The sequence below is a fragment of the Alligator sinensis genome, unplaced genomic scaffold (genome assembly GCF_000455745.1).
Source record: "Alligator sinensis unplaced genomic scaffold, ASM45574v1 scaffold235_1, whole genome shotgun sequence".
In the NCBI taxonomy this organism is placed as follows: Eukaryota; Metazoa; Chordata; order Crocodylia; family Alligatoridae; genus Alligator; species Alligator sinensis.
In genome coordinates this window covers 115,057-139,983 of record NW_005842042.1, presented here as the reverse complement: position 1 = coordinate 139,983, position 24,927 = coordinate 115,057, and the positions used below count along the sequence as shown (strand labels likewise).

At 53.2% G+C, this 24,927-nt stretch overlaps 1 protein-coding gene across 8 annotated transcripts in view; it reads left to right on the top strand.

The window, feature by feature from the left end:
* Positions 1 to 24,927, top strand: part of RGS3 (regulator of G protein signaling 3) — a 181,006-nt gene that overhangs the window by 153,457 nt on the left and 2,622 nt on the right. For 4 of the 8 annotated variants that reach the window (XM_025203071.1, XM_025203072.1, XM_025203074.1 and 1 more), the window contains 4 exons: positions 3,870 to 4,532; positions 15,762 to 15,838; positions 21,281 to 21,382; positions 22,735 to 24,921. In XM_025203071.1, the coding sequence (XP_025058856.1) occupies positions 3,870 to 4,532; positions 15,762 to 15,838; positions 21,281 to 21,382; positions 22,735 to 23,026 (1,134 nt within the window). In that variant the 3' untranslated portion in view covers positions 23,027 to 24,921. Of the gene's footprint in view, positions 1 to 3,869; positions 4,533 to 15,761; positions 15,839 to 17,924; positions 21,005 to 21,280; positions 21,383 to 22,734; positions 24,922 to 24,927 lie in introns of those variants that run through there. The other 4 variants (XM_025203073.1, XM_025203076.1, XM_006022634.2 and 1 more) reach the window with 3 other exon arrangements.

The following is a 24,927-nucleotide window of genomic DNA, read 5'->3' as shown; positions in this document are numbered from 1 at the left end:
AGGGCTGGAAGGGACCTCATGAGATCATCGGGTCCAGCCCCCTGCTCTGGGCAGGAAAGACTGCTGGGGTCAAATAACCCCAGCAAGGTATGCAGCCAGTCTCTTTTTTGAAGATTTCCAGGGTAGGTAGAAGGGCACACTTATTGCAGGGCCCCTATGCAAAAGGGCACAACTGTTCTAGAGCAGGCCCTTTTCCTGAGTTGTGCTGAGGTGCGCTTTGAAGCATTACCCAGCACTGGCATTGGTTTAATTTCTGCTTGGCCTCCTGTAGTTCACACACACAATCCAATGGCAAGTGATAATCTATGCAAACTGGATCTGCTGGAGGAAGAAGCACTTAGCAGCCAGTTTGTCATCTCTGTGGGGAGAACTTAAAGCCAGGGTGATTTCCATAGGGTTGGCTAATGCCTTCTCTGAGGAGACTGCTGCCACTTGGCATGGTTTCAGGAGCTGATTTATGGAAGCCTGAGGAATAAATCTGAAGACTTATCTGTGAAACCTGCCTCTCATCAGTGGCTGATTGGCTTCCTCTCCTGACTTCATGCATTTCCCATCACACCCAAAAAGGGAAGCATGGCAATATAGGCTGCTGCTTCTTGTGCTAACTGGGGTACTTTGAACACAGCCTGGATTTTCCACACCAGTTTAGAGCCAAGCAGGAGTCTGGGCCTTTCCCATGTAAAGCTTCCCAAAGCTCCTGTGAAACATACCAATGAAAGGCTGTGGAGGCTTCAGGCAAAGGGGAAATGTGTGTATGCATGTGGCACATGTGTTTTCATAGATGCATGCATCTTGGGGTCAGTGCCAGCTTGGTGGTTGGGAGGAGCTGGAACTAGAGGGTCATTGTTCTTGTGCATAGAGAATGACTAGAGAAGCAAACCTGGTTTATATAGCAGGTGTGGGGAGCTCCATGGTGGGGGACGCTGCAGAGTGTGCTCACTCCCTGTGGCACCCTTTGCCCACATGGTCTCCAGAGCTCTGTTGTCAGCAGGGTGGAACATAGCGTAGTAACACCCCAAGGGCAGCTGTGATGCACCCTGGTGGCCATGCAACCACGCTCCATTTTCTTGGGGTACCCTCCCTTTTACCTTGCCTGCCATATCTCGATGAAATTTCTATAGAGCTTAAGGAGGCTTCCCCAGGGTCCCATAGCGAGCATCTAGTTCACCTTAGCCTTGGCCTTTGGGTGCTAAGTTGTGGCCCTCCTTGCTCCGTTAGTGTGTCAGGGCACCAGTCATCTTATGGGTGGTATTCGTAGACTTGATCCTCCCCTGTAGCCATGCTCATACCCCATAGGTAGTATTTGGTATCGCTTTGGAGGGGCTCCCTAGCCCTAGTGCAACACTTGGACCTGTCAGGCCTCAAACCTTTGTTAGAGCTTCAGCCTTCCCAGCTTTGGCTCCTTTTCTCTGACTCTGCTCCCTCCTCCTCCTCCGTCCACTGCTTTAGCCCTTGGCTTCAGTGCCCTGGGCCCTGGTCTCATCCTTCTTGGGCTGCTCAGACCCTGGGGCCCCTGACCCAGGCAATGCTGCTCACATGCCTCTCAGTCCCCTTCTGGTCTCTCACCTTTGCAAACCTCTATGCTAGGTGCCTCTCAGGCACTCCTATGGCCTTCATGCCACCCCATAACCACAGCCCAGTATCAAATTTAAACATAACACAAATATAAGCAAATTGATTCCAAATTAAGGTTCCCCCCAACTCTGGGCCAATGCCATAAAATAGGCCAGACAAGGTTCTTTGGGTAAATCTGGTATCTTATCAGACCAGCTTAGATAGTTGGAAAAAAAATTTTTGCAAGCTTTTGGTCACAAACACCGTTTGTCAAGCTGAGGAAGCATCTGCAGTTGGCCTGTACTCTTCCTGGATGGAGTGAGTAGTAAAGATGCCTCTGGCTTCATGAAGCTTCCATTCAGCTTCTTTACTATTCTTTCCATCCAGGAAGAGCACAAACCAACTGCAGATGCTTCCTCAGCTTGACAAACGGTGTTTGTGACCAAAAGCTTGCAAAAATTTTTTTTCCAACTATCTAAGCTGGTCTGATAAGATACCAGATTTACCCAAAGAATCTTATCTGCTTATGTCCTTAGACCAACACAGCCACAACCTATACCCATAAAATAAGCCATGCTTCCTTCCTTAGCTTTCTCCTTCAAGCTCCATCACATAGCTTGGGTGCCTGCCAGTTTGTCTCCTACAATCATCTCCCCTCCAGAAGCTCTTCTACCTACAGCATGAAGAGCTAGACTACTTGCTCTAGCTCCAGGGCTGAGCTGATATCTCCCTGGGCTCCACCTCTTCTGGTTAGGTGAGCCCCTGACACACTACAGGTGTTTTCACTCAGCTTCATGAGCAGCCTGCCCTCACCTGCTGTAGTTTGCCTTCCTGTTGGTCTGGAGTTGTGCTCTACTGTCTTGCAGGCTCCCAAGGAGGCACTTTGCAGCCCTATAGCCCATATTTTCTGGTTTCCCCTGGCTGCTTCCACTCCTGCAGCTATCCCTACTTCAACTAGTTCAAATTACAGTCTTCTAATGCTGCCTTCTTATTCAATAAGTAAGTAGCAGGGGTTAAGGGACCCCGCTACACATGGCCATGGCAGAGCTGCCTGGGAGCTGCCTAGCTCAGTTATTTCAGGGAGAGGCTGTAGCTTTTCAGGTTCCAAGTGGGAGATGGGAGCAGGGGCCCCTAGTGAGTGATGCTGCCAGGGGGCTGGGAGTAGTGAGACCCCCAGTGAGGGGAGCTGCAGGGCATTTAGCAGTGGGAAGCTCCGCAGCAGGGATAATAGGGAGCATGCCCTGGGGTAGCCATGGGGAGCACCATGGGTGTGGTAGGGAGGCTGGGAATGAAGAGCCCTCTAGCTAATGTCATGTGGCCAGAAATATGCAGTTTCTCATAGAGGCAGAGGCTGGGCTGAGCCTTGGGCAATCAGCAGATGAGCAGGAGCAGGCACTTCCCCTTTGTGTTTTGTTCCTGTGGTGCAGGAGGGGCAGGAGCTGCTAGACGAGTGTTTCTGGTTTCCACTGCCTGCTTCCCCTCTTGAGCTTGGGTTCCTGGTATGCAGGCAGCCTGGATCGCTGGGAGCCTGAGCCCCCAAACCCAGGTGTCAGCAGGTGGGAGGGCATGATGCAGGGTAAGGACTACATTATTGTCTCTTGCTTTTGGCTGCAGGTTCTGGCTGAGCCTTCTGCCTTGGCTGTCTGGGTTCTGGGAGGGGATTGCATGCTTCACTCTGTGTTCCTGCAGGCTGTGCCCCAGACCTGCTTTCTCATGAGGTCAAAGGCCCATGCAGATTGCTGGTAAAGCTCACTGGCCTCCTGTGTAGCTATCAGGCCAAGGCTGAGTATAGCTAGTTCATGCAGTCTGGCTGTTGCCAGCTTGTTATCCCTTACTCTGCTTCTTACCCTTACTGGTTGCTTCTTGTCTTACCATAGATGGAGAGCCCTTGGGGGAGCACTGTGTTTGGGGGGCACTAGGAACTGCTGTAATACAGATAATGGCTGGCAACACCCTCTAGTTCAGTGTGTGTGTGATTGTGCTGAGAGAGAACCCAGTGTTGCCTTCCACCTGGAGAGGAGTAAGAAGGTCTCCTCTGGCACCAACAATGGAGGGTAGCACTGCTCCACTTCCAGAGCAGTCTGGGCTGGGACCTCACCAAGCCCCACTTGTGCATGTGTGTATGCAGTAACCTAGCTGTGGGTGCAGACTGGGGGAGGAGAAATAGAGGCCGGCCCCTCTATTTAACATGCACTTCTCAGGAGACTGGTGGGTGTTCCTGACCTCCCTACAACATGGCATCTGGGCACTGGGGGATGTTCTGGATTTGTCCTGACTTATCCTGTTGTTCCTTTGGCTCTTTCTTTTCCTGGCAGATGCTTGAGACTGAATCTGAGAAGCCAAGGGAAATGCCTTCTGAGGAGAATGTGGCAGCTGGCAGTGCCCCTCCAGCCACACAGGGCCCTGGTGGTGGAGTGTCCAAGGATGCTGTCCCAGCTGTCTCGAGTGCCTCTTGGGAGAACACAGCAGCAACTCCAGCTGAGAGTGTGAGGGAGCGGCACAGCTCCGGCCCAGCCTTTGTGATTCCAGAGCTGCGCCTGGATAGCACTTTCAGCCAAAGCGTGGAGGGTGCTGAGGACAGCACGGTTGATAGGGAGGTGGATGAGGACGAGGATGAGGAGGACGAGGAGGATGAAGAAGAGGATGAGGAGGAGGAGGACGAGGAGGATGACAGCGATGAGCATTACCTGGACAGAAATGAGGGCAAGCGCAGCAGCATGATTGCGACGCCAGGCTGTGAGCCGGTCTACACCCTGAGTGTGCAGAGCTCCCTGCGGCGCCGCACGCACAGTGAGGGCAGCCTGTTGCAGGAGGCCAAGAGCCACTGCTTCACTTCTGACACCACCCTCAACTGCATGGACAGCCAGAGCCCCAAGACCCACTGGGCCCTGCCTTCTCCCAGGACCCTTAAGAAGGAGCTCACCAGGAATGGGGGCTCCATCCACCAGCTCACCCTTCTCTTCTCTGGGAACAGAAAGGTATGTCAGCCAGGGCACGGATGCCCCTACTCACTGCAGCCACTTCCCTTGGGGTGGGAAGGATGGCAGCTGGTGCAGGACTCTGCTTAGCATGGGTGGCAGTGGGAACAGGCTGAGCATCGTGGGCTTGGGGCAGGTGGTGTGTCCTGGCTTGTCTGCTGGGCCTGTTTCCTTCCTTGTCCCAGCAGGGGCTTTCCCACAGGCTCCAGGGGAGTCTGTTCCTTAGGGTTTGGGCCATGAGCCAGAGACCTGCCACCAGAGAGGGGAGATATGAGGACACCAGATTTGGGTGGGTATTTGTTGCTACTCAGGGCATCTTCATGCAGATTCTTCCCCCGTGCCCAGCCCATTGCAGGTCCCCTTTTAGCTCAAGCATGTTGAGGATTTATGGCTGCCCCAGCACATGGGCAACAAGGGACCGGCACCCCCCAAGAATCATAGTGTTGGGGGCCCCACTGCCTGGGGTGGGGAAGCAGAGCCTCCTCTCCATGGTGATGGTGCTGTGCCAGTGATGTCCTCTCCTGTCTCAGAGCTCCTTTTGGATCTCACCCCCTTTGGCAGCAGAGCTGGCAGTTATCCCAGACACATGTGTGATATTCAGGCCTAGCTCACACAGAATGGATGTGATCTGGGCGCGGGGCACTCGGTTCTCCAGGGTTGGAGACAACCCTGCCAGTGTGCCCCAGGTAAGAGTGCTGGTGCCATGACCAGACATGTAGACAGCAGCAGTTCTTGAGAGCTTTTCCACTGATGGCCCAACTGCTCATCTTGCCATGACTCCTCCATGCACTTGGGAAAACAGATATGCCCTGAGGGTTTGCTCCTTTAACAAGATCTCTTTGCCCTGGGCCAGTGAAAGGGAGGGAGGAGGTTGGTGCTAAAGTTCCCTTTAGGTGGAGGGATGTTTGGAGCCCCCAGTGGATTTCTGCAGACTTCTGTAGCTTCCCCCTCCCTCCCCTCTTGTTGGTGGCAGCTCCTGTGACTTTGATCCTGCACTAGGATCCTGTCATGGGCTTGTGCCCTCTGTCTGGTGCCCTCTGTCTGTTGCCATGGAAACAAGGGTGATGTCAGTGACAATCTATGACTTCATTGCCAGGTCATGTAGATGGAAGGAGCACCGTTTGAAACAAATCTTTTCACTGTGGGAGGACAAGGGCCTGCAGGTCAGGACTAGGGGCATTGGAGGAGCTGTATGGGGAGCAGAGCTCCAGGACTGCATAGCAGGGGCCACAGGCTGGTGCTGAGGAGCATTGGCTTGTCCTGTACCTGCTGGAGTGAAGTTTGGGGAGCCAGCAGGACCACTCTGCAGTGCAGGAGAGAATCTGCCTTTGGCCAAGTTTTGAGCTGGAAGCTGGGAGCCTTTCCCCTGGGGGCATGCTCTCCTCCAGCATAGAGTAGATGACTCGCTCCCAGCCTCTTTTGGGGAGGTTAATCCCTGAAGATTTAGTGGTGGGAGGTTGAACCAACTGTGGCTGGCCCTGCCTGTGCTTCTGGGGCCCTGTGAGCATGTGGGTCTCTCTGCTTCGTTGTTGGTCTGCCCCATCCCTGGACTAAGCTGGTGTGCCTCTCCATCTCGCCCTGCTGTAGGGGACAGGTGGCCCTGGCACGGGGAGCTGGCTGGGTCAGAGCAAGGTGCAGCTGCTGCTGGCATGAGTGAGGAGCAGGGATTAACAAGGTGTGCCATGAGGCTGCCAGCCAGAGCTTAACCCTCTCTGTGCCAGGCTGGCATTCCACTTTTAGAAGCAGCTAGGGCTGCTACTTCCTTTGGGATCTTTATCCATTTGAGCTGATCAAGACTGGCCATCTCTTAGACTAGAAAGCCAACGTGGGCTGAACACTTTGAACCCAAAGGTGCTAACACCTTTGTGGGGGGAAGTGTCCTGAGCACCCAGCTAGTCCAGGAGCACTTCTGGCTGCAGCCAGTTGTTGAGCCTCTGTGGGTTAGGAGTATGTATGAAGAGGGCCCTGGCCTTAGACTCCTAGCAGGCTTACTGGTTGTTGTGCTCACAGGTCAGAGAGCCCCTGGCAGGCAGCGGCTTATCCGGCTGAGAAAGGAGGCAGCATGACAGATTTCCGTGCCAGCTTCCTCCTGGGGGCCCACACTGCTCGCAGCTCAGTAGATGCAATGGCAGTGTCCAGTGAAGGCCTGTATTGAGTGAGCCCATGTGACCATGTAGGATCAGCAGCCCCTTGCTGTAACAATGCTTGATGTGTGCTAAAGCCCATCCTTTTAGTCCCACAGGCCAGGAGGCTAGTGTGTGCACAGTCTGCGGGCCAGATCAGCCCTGTGCTGGATCATGCCTGCAGCCATGGCACCATATGCAGGGTCGTGTCATCTGGCCTGCAGGGCTTGGAAATTGGGTGGCCAGGGAGTGAGTGGTGCCACAGTTAATTGCTATTGCTCCCCTGCTGCCAAATTTCTGGGCCCTTCAGGACCCCCAGGGGCTAGATGACATGGATCCACAGGCCCTGCTGCAGGAGGGAGGCTGAAGGCTACTGTGCTCACGAATGCCTCTATAATGTGCTGCTAGGGTGTGTGGAGTGCTGCCCTCCATGGGGGAGAGATGAAAATGGTTTATCTGCATCTCAGACAGGGATTCTGCTTGGGATTGGGTGGTGTGGCCTGTGCTCTGTCCCTGCTTGTGACAGGCAGGCCAGGATGTGCTCAGAGGGCAGCAGTCCCACCTGGGCAGCGGTATCTTCCTCATGTGGTTCCAACTTTGCCTTTGAGCCACAGCTTGCATTGGTCTCGCCAGGTTTAAAACCTGTCAGCTGAGGTGTTGCCCTACACGCAGTGAGCTGCAGGAAGTGAGGCTCCCTGTGCAACTGAGACAAGCCTCTGCCTGCCTCGGAGGGTGGCTTGTTCCTGTATTTGCCCCCTGCCATTCTATAGCCAGCAAAGGAGAGCTGACATTTATGCAGCCACGCAGCAGAGACCGCCTGTGCTGCAGCCAACCCCCTCACCCCCTTCCAGTCCACCACCCATACAAGAGAGGGATCCCGCCACGCAGAGTCCAGTATCTTTCCTTTGAGTCAGACTTAACGCTTCACCTCCTGACACAGAAGTCTGCTCAGTTCTTTGCTGATTTTTCACTTCTGTGCCCTGAATAACTATTTGGGTTCATGCCATGTGGGAGTCTCGTGTTTCTATGGTGACTGCCGTGCTGTGGGCTGGATTAGATCTGGCTGTTCCTGAAGCCTTCAGGAATGGCTGCACCCTGTGGAAATGGGCATTGAACTTGATAGTTGAACTGTGTGGCATGCCCGGAAGCTGGGTAGAGCAGACTTCTGTGAGCTCTGGAGATGGATAATACACAGCAGGCAGAATTACAATGGTGTCAGGGGCTGCTCACCCTGCTCTGGCTTGTGTAACTGCTCCAGGCTCCTGATTGCTACCAGCACACTGTATTTTTTCCAAACCATTCTTGGCGTCATGTTAACTCCATGAGAGCCCAGTACCATGCAGATGTTATGGCAGGTTACTATACCAGGGCAGTCTGAGACTCTCTTCCTGGGTGTCCTAGGAGAGCTCAGGGCTGAGAACAGCCTGGATCCAACTCCATGGGTCTTAATTGCTCCTGGTTTAACAGGAAGGATTTGGTGAATCCCAATTGGTGGCTATTCCCAGTGAGAGTCTCTGCTGTACTTGGTTGGACCAGTGCAGGGGGAGTGGCCAGGCTGGGGGACCAGCTGGACTAAGAGCTGCCTTGCTGGGCCCTGTTTTGGCTGTTTCTGTGAAGTGATAGCCTCTCTGACTCCATGCTCTGAAATCCTCCCCTTGTGCTCCTCGTTACTTTGCCTCCCAACCCAAATAAAGAACCGTGGTGCTTCAGGTATGAGGACTGCTCCCAGGAGCAGAACAAGCTTGGACGCCACGACGTAGATGCTGCCTCTAAAGAATCCTTCCAGGAGAACTGACTTCACATGCTGTCGGCTGACCCCCGGCCCCGCTCTCAGGCAGGGAGTGCCCTCTAGTGATAGCTGTGCTTATCGACAGGACCTGCTCACAGCCCTGCGTGGCCCTCTGTTGGGGTGGTCATTGTGAGCTGGAGCTGAGCGCTGAGCACTACCATTTGCACCTCGCTCCATCCTGTGGGACGTGGGTGAAGGACAAGCACTGTGCAGCGGGGAGTCCTTGTGTTCCATTATCCCTATCTGATGAAGCTGACCCCAGCCAATATCCCCAGCATGCCTTTTCCCAGTACCAGCACAAACACCTGTAGTGCACTGAGGGCCTCCAGCACCTGCCCTGCCCTTGACAAGGATGTGCCAGCCAAACCCTCCAAGCTGAGCCAGGGGCCTCCTTCCCACCTCAGGTTCCTAGTAACATTGAGAAGCAGCAGAAGAGAGACAAGTTACTTGAGGAAGTTTGGGACACCTAGACAAAGGTTTAGGCAAGAGCCTTATTGCGTCTTCCAGCTGTCAGTAACCCTCCTGTGTACATGACAGGATTTCCTGCCATGAGTGGTCCCTGGGAATGGTTAGCAGCCTGTAACCAGCTTCCAGGGCTTGTGCCTTGTCTTACTCCTGTCTACACAGAGTTTTCAGCTTGGTAGATGAGGTCCATCTCTGGCCATAGTGTTTTTGCATGAATGCCTCATTGCTCTGACCAGCTAGGGAAGCCTCTCTCATACCCTGGGATCTTGGAAGCCGTTGAATGTTTTGCTTTTTCGTGGTAGTGATAGAGTGGTGTTGTAGCCATGATGGTCCAGGAATTACGCGAGAGGCAAGGATTTCTTTGCGTGATATCTTTCATTTGACCAACCGCATAGCTGGGATAGCTAGGCAAGCTTTCCAGTGCAAGCTATTCTCCTCTGAAGATCTGAAGAAGAATGCTTTGCATTCAAAATCTTGTCTTACTCTACTATGTAGTTGGTCCAATAAAAGATATCACCCAAATAAATCCTTACCTTTGCTTTTCAGTCCAAATGTTCTTAATGGTGACAGAGCTGGGTGTCTGATCAGACCCAGTGCTTAGCCCTGAATTCTGGGACTGGGGACCCCTGCATAACACTTGCTTGATTTTGCAGCAGTTTTAAGGGACCTGACTTCTAGGGAAAGCACTGAGACAATGGCAGATGCACATGGGGCCTTGTAGCCTCTTGTTTTGTGGCAGTTTCTGCCTGTTGCCTTTCAGCTGCAAACCTTCCTGGGCTCTCTTTGCTGTTTCAATAGAGTGAGTCTTAAAAATCCAAGGGGTATAATTGACAGAAAAGTGGTCGTCACATTTAATCTGCTCACTGAGCACCATCTAGTGGTTGTTCCAATAATAATAGTATTTAGTACAAGAAATGTTTGAGGGACTACACTACCCAGAATCCTTAGCAGCAGCATGTGGGTCTCAAGGTGGTGACAGTCCTCAAGGTGGTCTCTTCCCAAAGGCCCTGGAGTCCCTCCTGCATGCAGGGTGCTCAGTGCATCACTTTTGCTGGAGGCTTTTGTTCTCCCCTTTAACCCTTTTGTGTCTGGGGCAGTTTGCGGGCTCCTGTTTTGCTCTCCTCCTTTTTCTGCAGCAGGGATTTGGAGGTTGTTGTTTTAAGAATCCATTGTGGCTGGGAGCTCTGGGACGTTTCAGGCTGAGGTGAGGCCGTGGTCTGCCTTTTGTCTCCACGCAGAAGTGGAGTCTTTCCTGACAATAGGAGGAAATGTTCTCAGGGCTGCAAGTCGCCTGGTTTGAATTCATTGCCAGGGCCATATCTGGAGGGGGAAGACAGTTTGCAAGGGCCGTATTGTTTGGGTGTGATAAACTCCGGAAACACGAACTCAGAATGGAAGGAAGTCTGAAAAGCCTCGAGCTTGGGGTTGCTGGGCTAAAGAATGAGTTCCCACGGCAGGACCAGGGTGCTGGGGATCCTGGAAAGCACATTGCACCTCTGAGCTGGGGATTGGGCTGAGGGGGAAGGCAAGCTGGGAATGCTATAAACCAGTGGGCCCACCTTTTTGGCAAGCATGCCATAAATTAGCCCCACACCTTCCCTGAGTGTCACTCCAACTTCCTGCCACTCTCTGATCTGCTGCTCTGCTTTCTGCTTCCTGCCCTGTGCTCCCTACCTGATCTGCTCTGCTTTCTGCTCCCTGCCCATCTGCTGTTCTGCTTGCTGCTCCCTGCCCTGTCTGCGACTGTGTTCCCTGTCCCCTCCCTCATCTGCCATGTGCCACACACAGATGCTGCCCCTGCCACTTGTGGCACCCATGCTGTAGGTTGGTCACCTCTGCTCTAGACTGTTTTTTAGAACATTCAACAGTTTTTTGTTTTTTTTTCCCCATTTTTACAAAAAATAGCAAGATGAGCAAATCATAATGGGCCTGAGCTCGCATGGGCAGAGGGGACCTCCCTGCAGGATATCTCTGCTACCATGGGAGAACCTGGCTCATGGGTGGGTGTTGTTAGTGTTTTTCCCACCATGCATGCCCATCCCTACACATGGCTGTCCCAAAGATTCAAGTGCCAGGGCCAATTAGTGATGTAATGAGATGCATTGGTGGAAGCTACAGAACACATCCCTTGTCCCAGACCAGAGCCATGTGCACAGTGAGATGCTCAGCAGGGATGGTCTCCAAGTCAGTTCTTCCCTGCTTGCCATGGCTTCTGCTTCTGGATATCCTTTCCTATGGCAGCAAGGAAGAAGTTTTCTACATTCATTCGGACACATGGCCGCAAGGAGTGGCTATACCCCACTCCTTGGTCAGGGACTTGGTGGGCTGGAGTCTGTGAAGCTGCCTCAAGCCTAATCTAAGATCTCTAGGAAATGCCAGGTGGGGTCTCTGAGCTCAGTGTTCAGCTGTAAGGGGAAACAGTGACCTACTCTGATGGAGCCTGGGCATTCTCAGGGGTTTTTCTTGTCTGCATGGTGAGACCCATCCTGATGTGCCACAGCTGTAGGCAGCAGCATGCCCTAGTTCTGGGATTTTCTGTTTTCAGCCCTTGCCCATAACATGAATAAAAGCCCCTTCCCAGCAGTGCTGATCCCTGGATTGTCAGGCCAGAGTGATTTGGCTGCCTTTAAATTCTCCCGTGTTGATGTCTCTTCTCAGCTGTTTCCTGATTTTTGCCTAGGATTGATGTCAGACTAGTTGGCCTCCACTTACTTACTCAGGCTGCCCTACTAGCTCTTCTTAAATATTGACACGTTAGCCTTTTCCCCATCCTCTAGAGCTGGTCCTGTGCTCCAAGGTCAAGGCCTGTGTAAGCAGGAGGCTTGGTGCTCCTGCTACTTTAAGAGTAGGCAGGCTGCAGATGAAGCAGACAGCTTGTGTGGCAGGAGACCATCAAGAGCCATGTGACCCAGAATTGGGCTGGGCTTGCAGTATATAAGCCAGGGATGGGCAATTATTTGGGCTGGAGGGCCACTTAGGGAGTTTTGGTTAGCCCATCCCCCTCCCAACGCCACACACTGCCTTCCCTGCAGCCCCATCCCATCCCCCCATCCCTGCCCATGGAGGTCCTGGCTGGTCTCCATGGAGACCTTGCCCACATGCTCTGTCTGGTGTCCCCAGTGGTGGGTATTGGGTAGATGGGCCAGTGTGCCTGGGCAGCAGGGCTGGGTCTGGCAGTGGTGGAGACTGGCAGTGGCAGCTGGAAGGAGCCACTGCTTCAGGGGTTGTGAAGAAGCGAGTCTGCCTGCTGGGCCACCCCAGCCCTGTTGCACACCCAGGGATGGCAGGACCAGCTGCATGCACCACGGCCAAGGCTGCCCCCCCATAACTGGGCCAGGCAGGGCTGAGGGACCTGCCATGGGCTGGATAAAATCCCTTGACGGGCTGCATCCAGCTTGTGGGCCATATTTTGCCTACCCGATATAAACTCAGGCCTGAGTTGGGCAGGCAGCCTGGCCCTGGAGGCTGCTGAGAGAACATCTTCTGGGCAGGATGGCTGCGGCTTTTGAATAATACCTAGGACATTACAGTCTGGGGAAACATCTGGAGGTTTGGGAGGGACTAAGGGGAGGAGGAGGTCCCAATAGGCTCTGGAGCAGGGCCAGAAGCCCAGGAGCAGGGCTAGAGCATGGGTGAAGGGGGGAGAAAGGACTAGGTTGGGTCCAGGTGCTCTGAACTGGAACAGAGATGGGACCAGGGAAGGTCCGGTGCCTGGCAGGGGATTGAGAGGCTCTGGTGCCCAGGAGGGACTAGGTACCTGGTGGCGGCAGAACCAGAGTGGAGCCAGAACCAGAGCAGGTCTGGTGCCTGTAGGGGGGAGGGAATCAGAGGGGTCTGGTGCCCATGGGATACTTGGTACCTGGGAATAGTGTGGAGATGGGAGCTAGGGTAGGCTCAAGGACAGAATCAGAATAGACTCAGACCTGGGAGCAGGACAGGAGCAGATGAAAGCTTACCCGGGAATCCTTGAGGCAGCCTCCTTTTGCTTAAAGGTACAAGTATATCAAGGCACGGCAAGCGAACAAAAGGGGAGGATCAGGGTACAGCAAAGGCTGAGTAGCCACCAGGGGGACAGGCCTTTGTTAGAGCCTGTAGTCGGCAGCCAGTTCTGTGCAGTGTCCCACTGAACCCAGCGTGTGTTCCCGACAGCTGGAGCATAACAGTCTCACAGCTGTCACAACCAGGCCCACGCCACCAGTCCAAACACACAGGCTCATGGGATGTGACAGCTGTACCTCTGTGTTCAGTGCTGAGGCTGCTTGGAAAAGCCCGGCTCTCAGCAGCCTGCGGAGGCAGGGCAGGGTTGGACTGTCCCTTGGTCTGGGCTGGGTAACACGTCCAAGTTCTGTTTGCAGATGGACCAACCTTTCCAGACCTCCCAAGTCACTTTCTCTCAACTAGTGCAGCTGCTGACTAGCCAGGCCCATTTGAACCTGTTGCATTGAGTTGTGCTGCGTCCCCTGGTGCTGAGACACTGCATGGGAAGAGTAGGAAAGCTGTGATGATGCTGCCTCACCCATTCAGCATTGTGGGCCTTCCACTGGTGTGTTTAGTTGCTGGAGCTCTGCTCAGAGGTGACAGTGTCCAGGCAGGAGAGAGCCCAGCAGGTCTCTCTGATCCCAGGGTTGTTGACAGTGTCCTTGAAAACCCATTTGCTCTGGAATCAAGGAGATGACAAGTATGGATCCCCCACGGAGTTACTGCTCCACAGTGTCACCGTGTCTCTCTCCTGCTCACCTCTCCCTCTGGTGACCAAGGGAAAGTGTTTCCCAGGGTTGATCTTTCCAGTTCAGGAGTTCATGTTTCCATATCTAGTACCTTTAAAGGATATCCTGCCCATCCAGGAATAGTTGAGCCAGAGCAGGGCGAGGTGACAGGTCTCCAGGATGTGTTTGAACTAGCAGCATTTCTGCAATTAGATCTCTTGGATGACTGCCTGGTCAACTGGGATGCTGCAAATATAGGCACATGCCAGAACCTGAGCCTGCTGCTGTCATCGCTGGGAATCTTACCCCTGCCTGCAGTGTGAGAAGGATAGGGCCGCTTGTCAGTTTCTTCCAAACAGCCATCGCTGTAATGCATCTCAGAGGGCACCTCTTGGACCCACGATTGCAAAGAGCAGTGCAGCACCACCAGTATTTCCTCTCCTCCTTGCCCCATTTGGGATGAGGCCTTTGCATTTGTCAGGCCAGCCTTCTTGGCATAATAAAACAGTGATATAATGCAGGGCACTTAATCAAGCTTTGGGGCAGGCCTCAGTGGAGCTGCCCGCTGAGAGGCAGGACAGTCCTAGCCAGAGCAGGCTCCTCTGCTCTGAGCTTTTGCTGGGATAGCTGCACCTGCTGAGGCAGTACAGGCAGTGAGCGTGTGGATTGAGGGCAAGCTCTGCTCTCATTCCCCTTGCACCAGGGAGCTGCTGGACAGCTCAGAAATGAACCTCAAGGTGGTGTACCTTTGAGTTCTGGGGTCCATTACACCACCCTCTAGCTCTTCTTTATACACTACTTTTCCATGTCAGTGGAGAATGGCTTAGGGAAGTTGCCTTTGCATTTTGCAATGATGTTTCTCCTTGGAAAACTCTGGGAGGCCCCATTTAGTTTTGAGCCTTGGAGGGCTTGACAGTGACTGAGCCTGGAATTCTGTTTCCTTTGCTTTGATAGACCCTTCCATGCAGGATAGCCTGTCCTGCTGGAGGTACTCAGGAGGGGTCCTTCATTCTGGCCTGATCTCCAGCTGGCCCTCTGACCTATGGGAGGAGATGCAGAGGAGGTCTCTTGTGTTGTTAAGAGGGTCAAAAGGCAATTTATGATGCTGGAGGTGTAAGGCACTTGTTGAGGATGCTGTGCCCCCCCCCATCCATTTGTTGACTGTGGGAAAATAATAGAGCAATTCTTCTGGGGCAGAGAACTCAGAAAAACCACAGCAGGTCAGAATGATTTTGACACGATAGTTTCCTATTTGAAACCTCTGGGCTTATCTTGTGGATCATGTTTGCACACTTAGCAGTGCTAATATTGCATAACACCTTTAAAAACAATCTCTTGGGCCTGCCAGGATGCCACAGCACCCTGGGAGAGAGAGTTCAGAATAACGGTTGTGGTTCAAGGGAGAGGGAAGGAGACCTCTTGTGGCATCGGGAGGCTTATTTGGGGTGCAGCAGGATGAGGGAGACCCAGTCAGATGTGCTTGACCACAGAATGGCTGCGGTTACTGGCTGAATAGTTCCTTCCCTTCCCAGCCTAAGCAGTATTTGGGGGATGGGTCTGGCACTGCTGCCCCTGCTCTGCCTCCCCTCTTCTGCCATCTCTGCTGCCTGGAAGGCCTGGCATCAGGAGCTCCTCTCCAACTTTGGTGTTGCTGGAGGGCAGCTCCTGCCCAGCCTCATGGGAAAAGGAGCAAGCCCCTGGCTAACTCCAGCTGCAGTATCCAGACCAGCTCCATGCTGCAGCTTCCTCGCACCCCCAACAGGCTGCAACAGGTGGGGACTCTCTCCCATTCCCTAGATGGCCTTTCCTGCTGGGACAGCTGTGCTCTCATTTGGACTGCTGGCTCCCTCTGAGGCGTTTGCCCGCCCCCTCTTCCCCTTGGCCCAATGGCGTTTGGGACTGGCTGTGTAACTCTGCACCTAAACCCGTGGCTTGCCTCTCTGGTCCCGCTCCCAGGCTCACATGGTCTGTGCTGGCAAAGGCCATTTCCTGAGCCTCCGGCATCTGCAAACGTGGGCTGCCGAACAGTCCCTGAGACCCTTGCCAGAGGGAGTGGGAAGGGCATGTGGAGCTGCTCGGGGGTTCAGCAACTACCTGGGCACACGGCGACTTCATGATGCAGACGGTGTTTTTGTATTTTCCCCAGCAGCTGAGCAGAGCGGACCCTGAATGTGGCTATGAGGATGGGGACGAGGCCTCTCGCAAGAAAAGGAGCAAAAACCTGTAAGTGGCCACACATTGAGTATTAAATCACTATCCTGCCTATGCCCTGGGGCCCAGCTGTCTCACAGGAGATGGGGGATGTGGATCTCCTTGGGTCTTGGTCTCTGATTGAGTGAGGAGACTGGTGTTTTGATGTTTGAAATAACTATGTTGTGTCGTATCTGGGCTGTCTCAGCTGAGTTCTCCTTCAGCAGTGCAGGGGGGAGGGAGGGACAAGGACAGATACAGACTAAGATCTCACTCTAGGCTTGTGGCTAAAGATTGGTTTTCTGAAGAAGTGTGTTGGAGCGAGAGCTGGAAGCAGGAGGCAGAAAGCCGGCACAGTACAGCCTGCACAGGGAAGGGCCCTTGGTGTAGCATGTCTCTCTTGCTTGATGCAGCTCACGAATGCAGGACTCCCTTGGTGCCAGGAGAGAGACTCTAGGTTGGCTTTGCAGGGAAGCGAAGTTCAGAAAGAGGACATTCAGAGCCAGTGAAACTTGAGCCGGCAGCCTCCTTCAAGCTGGCCCCATGCAGGGGAGGAGTAGGGAAGCTTGCAGCTGTTGCGGTTTAATACGGCAGGGAAGTACCCTCAGGCAGTACAGCAACAATGGACCCTCTGATTGGAACAAGCCCAGATAGATTCAAGTGCTGCTGGCTCAGGCCAGGCAGGGGACCGACTAAGAACAGTCCCTTCACGCTTGTTCAGTCTTTGACTGATTCTCTAGTGAACATGACCCTCTACCATTGTTTGTCAGATTTGCAAATGTAGGGCAAGCCTGGCTTTTAAGTGTTAAACATGCCTCAAAGCTGCCCTAAGTGTGGAGTCTTGCAAGGAAGACTCAGTCACAGTCTATTTCTGCAGTCAGATTTCAGTGAAGAGAAAAGAGCCATCACCATTGTGGGGATCTTTGGAAACACCGCCTTTGGTTGTAAAGAACCAAGATTTGCTTGGTTAGAACTTTTGCTGGACCAACTGTGTAGTTGGGAGAGAGGTTAGACTGGCCTGTGGCCACAAAGAGCCCTTTGGTCAGCCTAGGAAAGAGGCAGGCAGACAGCATAGGTAAATGCCAGGTAGAACAATTCCATTAGTTCAACCTCATGTTAATAAGGGAGATGTGTAATAAATGTGTATATCAAAGAGCAGTTATAGGCCTAGATGAACATACTGAAATATAAGTCCTGGCAAGCTGGCTCTTTCCCCAGTAACCCTGGTGTGGAGTGGAGTGGACACTGAAAGCCCATATGTGTTTGTCATCTTGAAAAAGAGATGCCTAGTGTGTGGGGGGCGGAAGGACACAGTGCAACAGCAGACAGGCCACAGCTCTTAGCTTTGGCAGTTACGTGCGTGGGTATAGCCCGAGGACTGCCCTTGGCGGGTGGCTGTGCAGTTCAGGGAAATGCAGCGGTAGTCTGAGTGCCACTGGGTGGCAGTGTTGCCCCGCAGGGCCTGGGAGCAGACAGGCTGCAGCTGCTGGGATCAATGTTTGGAGCCCTCTGATGATTTCCTCCTGACACTTGTATTTAAAACGAGCCCTTTACAATCTGGCTTTTGCATGCAACCAGCTCTGAGTGCAGAGCAATGGGACATCCCTTCCTGCCAGCCTGTTGTCACGGCTGTGAGATGTTGTAACTTCACGGCTCACCTGCCACAGGCTTGGGGAGGAAGCAGGATTGAGCCCTGCAGAACTTCTCATTTTTAACTTGGTGTCAGGGCAGCTGCAGAGCCAACCGCCCGCTCCTCACCTTGAGGTCACAGGAGACAGCAGCAGATTCGCTGTGGACCGTCTCGGCTCTGCGCTGCCCTGCTATTGGCTGAGCTGTTTGTTTGCAGTCAGTCCGTGCGGAGTATTTATGGTGCCTGCCGCTGAGAGCTGGCACTCAGCTCTCCTCCCCAGAACAGTGCACACCTCTTGCCCTTGGCCACTTCCCAATGTACCACACCATGGTGGACTTTTCTGAAAAGTACTTGGAAAGGTAGGACTTTTTATTCACATCTTGGGGCACTGGGCCAGAGCCTGGGGGGAAGAGGCAGAGGAATGGATGGGGTGCTGCTGGCTTTAAAGTCTTTGCTTTAAAGTCTTTTAGCAGGAGGTGGCATTTCGGCAGTGTCGGGGTGCTTGGATGCAGTGCACGGCTGGGCAGGACATGCGCTGTCAGAGATCAGGTGCTAATGCTGCTGTGAGTTGCCCTAGGAGAGAAAATCTCTGTCTTTCCCTTGTGAAGAATATTGCAACTTCAGCTTCAGGCTTACAGGACTGTCCTGTGTGGGGCTTGGCTGCCTTCTACAGCTCTAGATTTTTTAAAATTAATGGGTAGATTCATACTTGTCCAAGGGGAAGATAGTGTTTTCTATGCTCTGGACCAGGAAGCTCAGTTTTGTGGATTGCACCAAGTGATGCAGCTCTGAGGCTGATCAAGGCTATTTTTTGTTATTTGTTTGTAATGTGTAAGGAGAACAATAGAATAGCTTGTGTCTTTACTCAGGAAACGTGCCAGTCTTCCCATATTGCTTCTTAGTGTCCAAACAATAGAAAAGCCAACTGGTCATTGGCTATCTCCACTTGTATAGTGTCAGACAGCTCTGCACCTCTTGATTATGTCTGTACTTTTGCACTGTGCTGACATGTGGATGGTTGAGTTCATGCTCTCAGTCTCTCATACACACAAGTGCCTGTAAGTACCAGGTAATCTTCCTAAGTATGTTGCAAATGCAAACTGGAGAGGAAGATCTTGCAGAGGAATAATTATGGAGCGCTAAATTAAGAGCACAGCTAAAATTGTGGTTTTGCGACTTGTAGGATTGCTTCATCCCATGGTGTGGCTCTCCCTTGGAAAACAGCACACACAGGCATTAGCATTCCTGGCAGCGCCGTAATGGGAGACAGATGGTGCTTTGAGGGTTAGAGTCCTTGTTTGGCTCCTCTTTTCCCATGCTACTGATGCTTGCAGCTGACAGTCGGTGTCCAAGGCACTGATGCGCCTTGGGCAATAAGGGTTTGATCCTGGGAGATGCAGAGCTCTGGTACAGGGCCAGCAAAACACCTCAGCACATCCCTCTCTTCAGGGCTACTCCCTTTTAAGTTAGTGGGGCACAGTGTGAGCTGAAAATTCTGTGACCTGAAGTGCTCAGCTGGCCCAGCACCAGAGAGTGTGGCATGTTTCCAGATTGAACCTGCCGCCTCCTGTCCTTTAGGCACCAGATCAACATCCCAGTGAGATTTCCCTTTGAGCTGGGGCCTGCCTTGGTGTGGAAAGAGCCTCCTGGGCTTTGGGGCATGATGTTCAGCTCCATACCCCCTCGTGGTCTCTTCTGCTGTGTGCAGTGACTGCAGATACACTGCTCTGGTGCTGCTGGTTGGGGATGTCTCCTTGCAAGGCTCTAAGTTGCTCTCACAGCACAACTACTTACCAGGTAAAAGAGCCAGACTGGAGCTAGACCACAAGAGAGCAGCATCCCATCTCACCCATACTCCCACCCCATGCTGCACTCTCCATCTCCACTGCCTGCTTTCTCCTAGAGAAGGCTGTCCTGCCCCATTGACAATTGGCTGAACTGCGCTCAGCATGAAGCAGCCCTGTCCTTAGCTTAGAAACCATCTGATTCATGCCTTTGTGCAATGACTGTCACATTAACCCCTGTACTTGCACTTAAGTGCATTGTCCTAGTGGGATGGGAGCCTGTGCCAGAGTGTGTGTAAAACCATGTGCTCCATCCATTGCTGCAGCAGCTACATATGTGCCTGGGCCTGAGAGAGCTGAACTTTTCTCAAACAATTTTATGCTGGGCCCTCCTGGCCTTGCCAGTAATTTGGACAGCCTCACAGTACGCCAAAAGCACTTGGCAGGATCAAAGACTTGAGGGACTTGGGAAAACAGCTATCAAGTCAGTGCCTGAGTCAGGAGCGAGAATTGGGCCATTTGGGCTTGCATAGCACAATACTGCATCAGAGCACTCCTGCTCTGTAGGATGCTACCTTGCATAAATCCCTCTCTCTGCAGTAGGGAGCCACTGGGAAGTACCCCTGTAAAGAGAGTGGCTGTTTTTTACAGTCCGGAATCTCCTGGTGATCTGAGCATAGAAGGAAACAACCCCAGAGCGTTTCTTTCTTGCTCCATGACATATAACAAAAGTAAGAGAGCATGTTGTCACAAAAGTGCATGCAGCACACAGCTCTGGTGGCAGGTCTCTCACTTTGCACCACAGAGAGTGGAGATGCCTGAGAGGAGAACAGGAATCAATTCATTGCCCTCAGCTTGCTTAGAGGTGCCTTCAGTGATAGCCTGTTGTGCTGGGTGCTCTGCTGTCACAGCGCTTGGGGGCACAGGGCTTGCCCTCGCAAGCCCGGCCTGTGAGCATGGCCAGCCCAGGTCTCAGGGTCTAGAGGTGCAAAGCTGTCCAGACAGACCTGGCACAGAGCGCTCCACTGGCAGGCTGTCTTGCCACCAGGCATGCCAGGAGCACTGGTACCTACAGTGCATTTCCAGTGGGTCGTCAGGAGCAGGAGCCAGATCTCCAGGTAGTGGGGTAGCATGACCGCTTGTGCCCAGCTGGGCGACTTGTATCCCTGGGGTTGCATGGTGGGCCCCTCCTGTTAACCCCTTCCCTGCCAGCCCGCGAGATGGACATTCCAGCCCACATTCCTGAGGATGCCTGCGCTCTATAAATAGCTCCTCGTAAATCCTTGCCTGATTTCTTTTCCCGCTGCTCTGAAAGGCCCCACTATCCCAACTCTGTGCTGATTTTTCCAGCCCTCCCTTTGGTTGCTACAGCAACTGGTTGAGGAGTCATCATAAATAGCTGCAGCCTGTGTGCGGGGCGGTGCGCAGCTGGAGCGGCCGCGGCTGGGCGCTGACACAGCCCTTACTCACACATGCCTCTTTCACTCCATGGAGCGTTTAAAGCTCCTCCAGCCTGGTCCCTCCCACTTCCTGGCTTGCTGGCCCAGAGAAAGAGCGCAGCACAGAGCTGGGATTCAGAGCTCTAGCAGCAGCTGGCCAGGCTGGTCGCGCGCCTGTCTGCTGCCTGCGGAGCTGCTCTCTGGGCTCGGGGCTCCCTCCTGCGGTAGCCATGCCGTTCTTCCGAGACCTCTCTAAGCCTCAGCCCCTGGAGTTCCACGCGGAGATGCTGCGGGGCATGCAGCGGCCCCACGGCGGGAACCTGCAGCGTAGGCACACCATGAAGGAGTAGGTGTCGTGTGGACGCTGGGCGGGAGCGTGGGGACACGGCCGTGGAGGGCTGTCCCCTGAGCTGGGCCGGCCGCGCAGGGGAGCTCTCGTAGTATGCCCTAAAATCGTTCAGGCTCTTGACCCATCGCAGCGCTCTCGCTACTGGTTGTAGAGCTGGTTCCTGTGAGCACGAACGCTGTGCCCCTGGCTACGAGGCTGCGGCTTGGTGTCCCCTTCCTCATCTCCCATCACCAGCCCACTCTGCAGGGTACTAAAACCTGCTCTTGTCTCTAGGGCCAAAGACATGAAGAACCGACTGGGGATATTTCGACGACGAAACGAGTCTCCAGGGGCCAACCCTGCCAGCAAGCTGGACAAAGTGCTGAAATCCCTCAAGTAGGTACTGGCAGTGGGAAGCTCCAGATGCTGCCAGAGCTGCTCTGCTGCGGGGCTGCCTGTGTGGGGGGTTGGTGCTTGGGGCTCTGAACTTCCCTGGCACATGGGGGTTAGGACATGAGCTACAGTGTGAGCATCTGCACTGAACGTGTGACCCCAGTGATCTACAGCAACCAGCTGGGAGGGCAGGCACAGCCCCACGGTTCCCTTCACTGGCTTTTAACCCCCCACCCTCCCCCCCAAAAAAGAAAAACAAACCCAAAACAAAACAAAAACCAAAACCCCAAACAACCCCAAAAAACCAAAAACCTGTTGTCCTTCAAGGGATTCCACCAGAGCCAGGTGCAAGTTCACAATCTGCTACCCTGCCATCAGCTGTGTCCAGACAGCAGCCACGGCCATCCAGCCTGGCCCTTCTGCTCATCCAGGGAATCCCTTGCAGTAGTGCTTGGTGACTTGTGGCTTTCCTGACAGCTGTCCTCTGTGTGGATTATTGCCTATGCCTGAGAAACCTCCTCAGGATGCCAGGTCCCCTAATCTGCCAACAGGACACTTGGAGAAGTTCCTCATGCCTTTTTGAAACCCTTGATAGGGCAAATCCCAACAGGCAGAGACAAAACCTCCTAGCCCAGCTCTGTTCCATCCCATCCTGGGTGAGGCCTGGACCTGGTTTTCCCCCATTGTGGCTTCTTTTGGCATCAGTCATTTCAGGAGGAGTTGCTGGGTGATGAGGAGGCTACTGCAGCCTGTGTGCAGAGGCACAGACACCCTTTGTACAACACCTCTCATTAGTGCTTCCCAACTCTCTCCTCTTTCTGAAATAGAGGAAGGGCAGCATACCTCCAAGACCACTACACTGGCCCTCAGCTCTTAGCCCCAGCTCCATGCACAGCAACTGGGAGCTGTCTCACTCTGGCCCCTGAGACTCAACTCCGCTGCTCTCCATAGCCCGTGGCACAGGCTTGTGTTCAGGCACACTGCATGAACTTGGCCAGCCCTGTTTATATTGCATTTTTTCCCGCCTACCATTTAACGGCAGAGGACTCCTGCCAACAAGCCGTTATTTTAGTGGGAGGCTGGCACTCTGCCGTGAGTGGGAGCTGAGTCAGGGCGAAGGAGGGGCAGGCTGAGCCTGGGCCTCTGGAGCTGTCTTGCTTACAGCTTACAGATGCCCTTGAAATGCTGATGCTGAGGCCGAGTCACAGCTGATTCTTCAGGTGCAGGTGGTGATGCTCTGCTCGTGGGGGGAGGGTATTTGGGTTTCAGTGCTTCTGCTGCCGTCTAGTCAGTAAGGGCCGGGAGTGGAGAGCAGTCATTTGCCTTTCCAACAAGCGGCCCCTTCTCTCTTACAGACCAACTCCAGAGGAAGCTCTTAAGTGGGGGGAGTCTTTGGAGAAATTGCTGCTTCACAAATGTAAGTGTTGGCTGGTCGCAGCCTCTCCACTCTCCCCAGATGGGACAGTGGGTTGGGGGGTTAAAGCCAGGGACTCCAGTAGGAGGTGGATGGCCTGTGGTCCAGACCTGTCTACTAATAAGGGATCTAGGTGGATAATGTGCAATTCTGCATGGGCAGAGCAATGTTGTTTGTCTCCTCTTGAGTCAGTTGGCTCTGGTCTTCCTATTCAGGTGTTTAATTCACTCTGAGCGATTCCCCATACCCAGTTTTTAGTGTTGTGCTAAGGTGCTCTGGTCCCTGTGGGGAGAGGAAGGGGCAGAGCCTGGCCCTATGGAGCTCTCTGTTCTTGGGGCACAGATTTTCACTCCTGGTTTAACTGTTTGGGCAACTTGGCTCTTGCTGTTTTAGAAAAACAGCCGTGTTAGAAATTCCACCTTGGCCACGGCCTGTTTGCATTCTGGCTCACACTGTGCTTTCATCTGTGGTTGCTAGACAGCACCATCAGTTAGAGCAGTGTTTCCCAGCCAGGTGTACATGTACCCCTGGGAATAGGTGCCAAACTGCTTGAGAACATGAGAGGGGAAGGAATGGGGAAGTACAAGAATGGAAAGAAGAAATATAAGTGAAGGGAAAAGAAGAAAAAGGAGAAAGGAAGACCACTCCCTCAGCATCTCTGAGTTGTTACACTGAGTTCCTTTTCTCTTCTCCCCACCACAGAATCCTTTTTGCCATATAACAAGCTTAGTAAGGAGAATATGACCCAAACATGCTTGAGAACCACTGAGTTAGAGGAGGAATGGAGTTACTCTGCAGCTAGGCTCAAGCACTGAGTTGAAGGGGCCAGAGTCTGGTTTCATCTCTGGTGCTGATGCAATGTGTCCCTTCCTCTCTCTCTGCCTCAGTTTCACCTCTGTAGGAGGCAGACGATGATATTTTCCAATCTCATTGGAGTGCCACTGGGGTAGGCTAGAATGTTTGTAAACTGCTTTAGGAGCCTCTGATGGCAGGTGCGGTAGGAATGCAAACTGGGGCTGTGTCCTGCCCTAAAGGCTTCCACAGCTGCAGAACCATTGTGGCATTGTGCCCCAGAGGTAGTGTCATTGAAACATGCACGCCTGCACACTGCCCACCCCTGTGCACAGTACTGTGTTGGGGGCATGCTCCCCTGGATAAGGCAGGGGGTAAGATAAGGGCTCCCATTTCTCTGTAGTCTTTAGAACTCCGCAGTCTCCAAAGCCAAGTCTCAGGTTCTTGACCCCTGCTTGGGTCCAGGCTGGTCAGCCTGCACGTGGTCAACATTGCTGGACTTGGTCTGGCACTAATCAGAGCATTGCCCAGACCCAGTTTCTTCTCTGTGGGGCCCAACAGAGCCTCAGTACAGAGTTCTCCCCTCTTCAAGATGCCCAGTGACACTTGTGAACAGAGGTCTGCAGTGACTCCCTGCACTGGGTCATCAGGAATCTTCCCTTCCCCTGCTTGCCCCTGGGGGATAGAATATCTTTAAACTGTGAGTCCTAGCTCTGCCAGTGATTCTGTGCCTTCCCTCAGTGTCCTGACTGCAAGAGCAATACTAGACCAGAACTAGAATTAGTTCTAGACCTAGGCTGAGCGAGGACCTCCAGGACTGAGGACTGGGAAGATGTCAACAGAATCACAGAGCTCAGGTCATGAAATACAGGGACTTACCTACATTAAGAGAAGACACACTCTTTGAAAGTGTGGTAGCTGAACCCTGTTCAAATTCTTGTGTAGACAAAGCAGTTGGAGGTTTGGGCTGTGTGAGCAAGTCAAGACAAGTGCTTGTAGCAAGCCTAAGATTTGCCATGGCCAACCACCATGAATGAGGAGGACAACGTCCCTTGTCCAAACCAGGAATTTTGCCTGGGTTAGTGAACCTTTTTAAAAGCTGCCCCTTTTCTTCTGGGGGGGAGCAGAGCCTAGCCCACAGACCTGGGTTATTTGCACACCAAAACATGGAGGAGCAAGGTCAATAGCAGGGCAAAGCATCAGGGAAGCACCAGTGTAAGCTTAGGCCTTGGTAGGAGCACTACAGAAGGGGAATTATTTAGAAGAAGGCAGGGGAGCTTTAAGGAGGCCACCATCTGCTTTAAGGGAATGTCTGTTTTAGGCATCAGCAGCTGTGACTCTT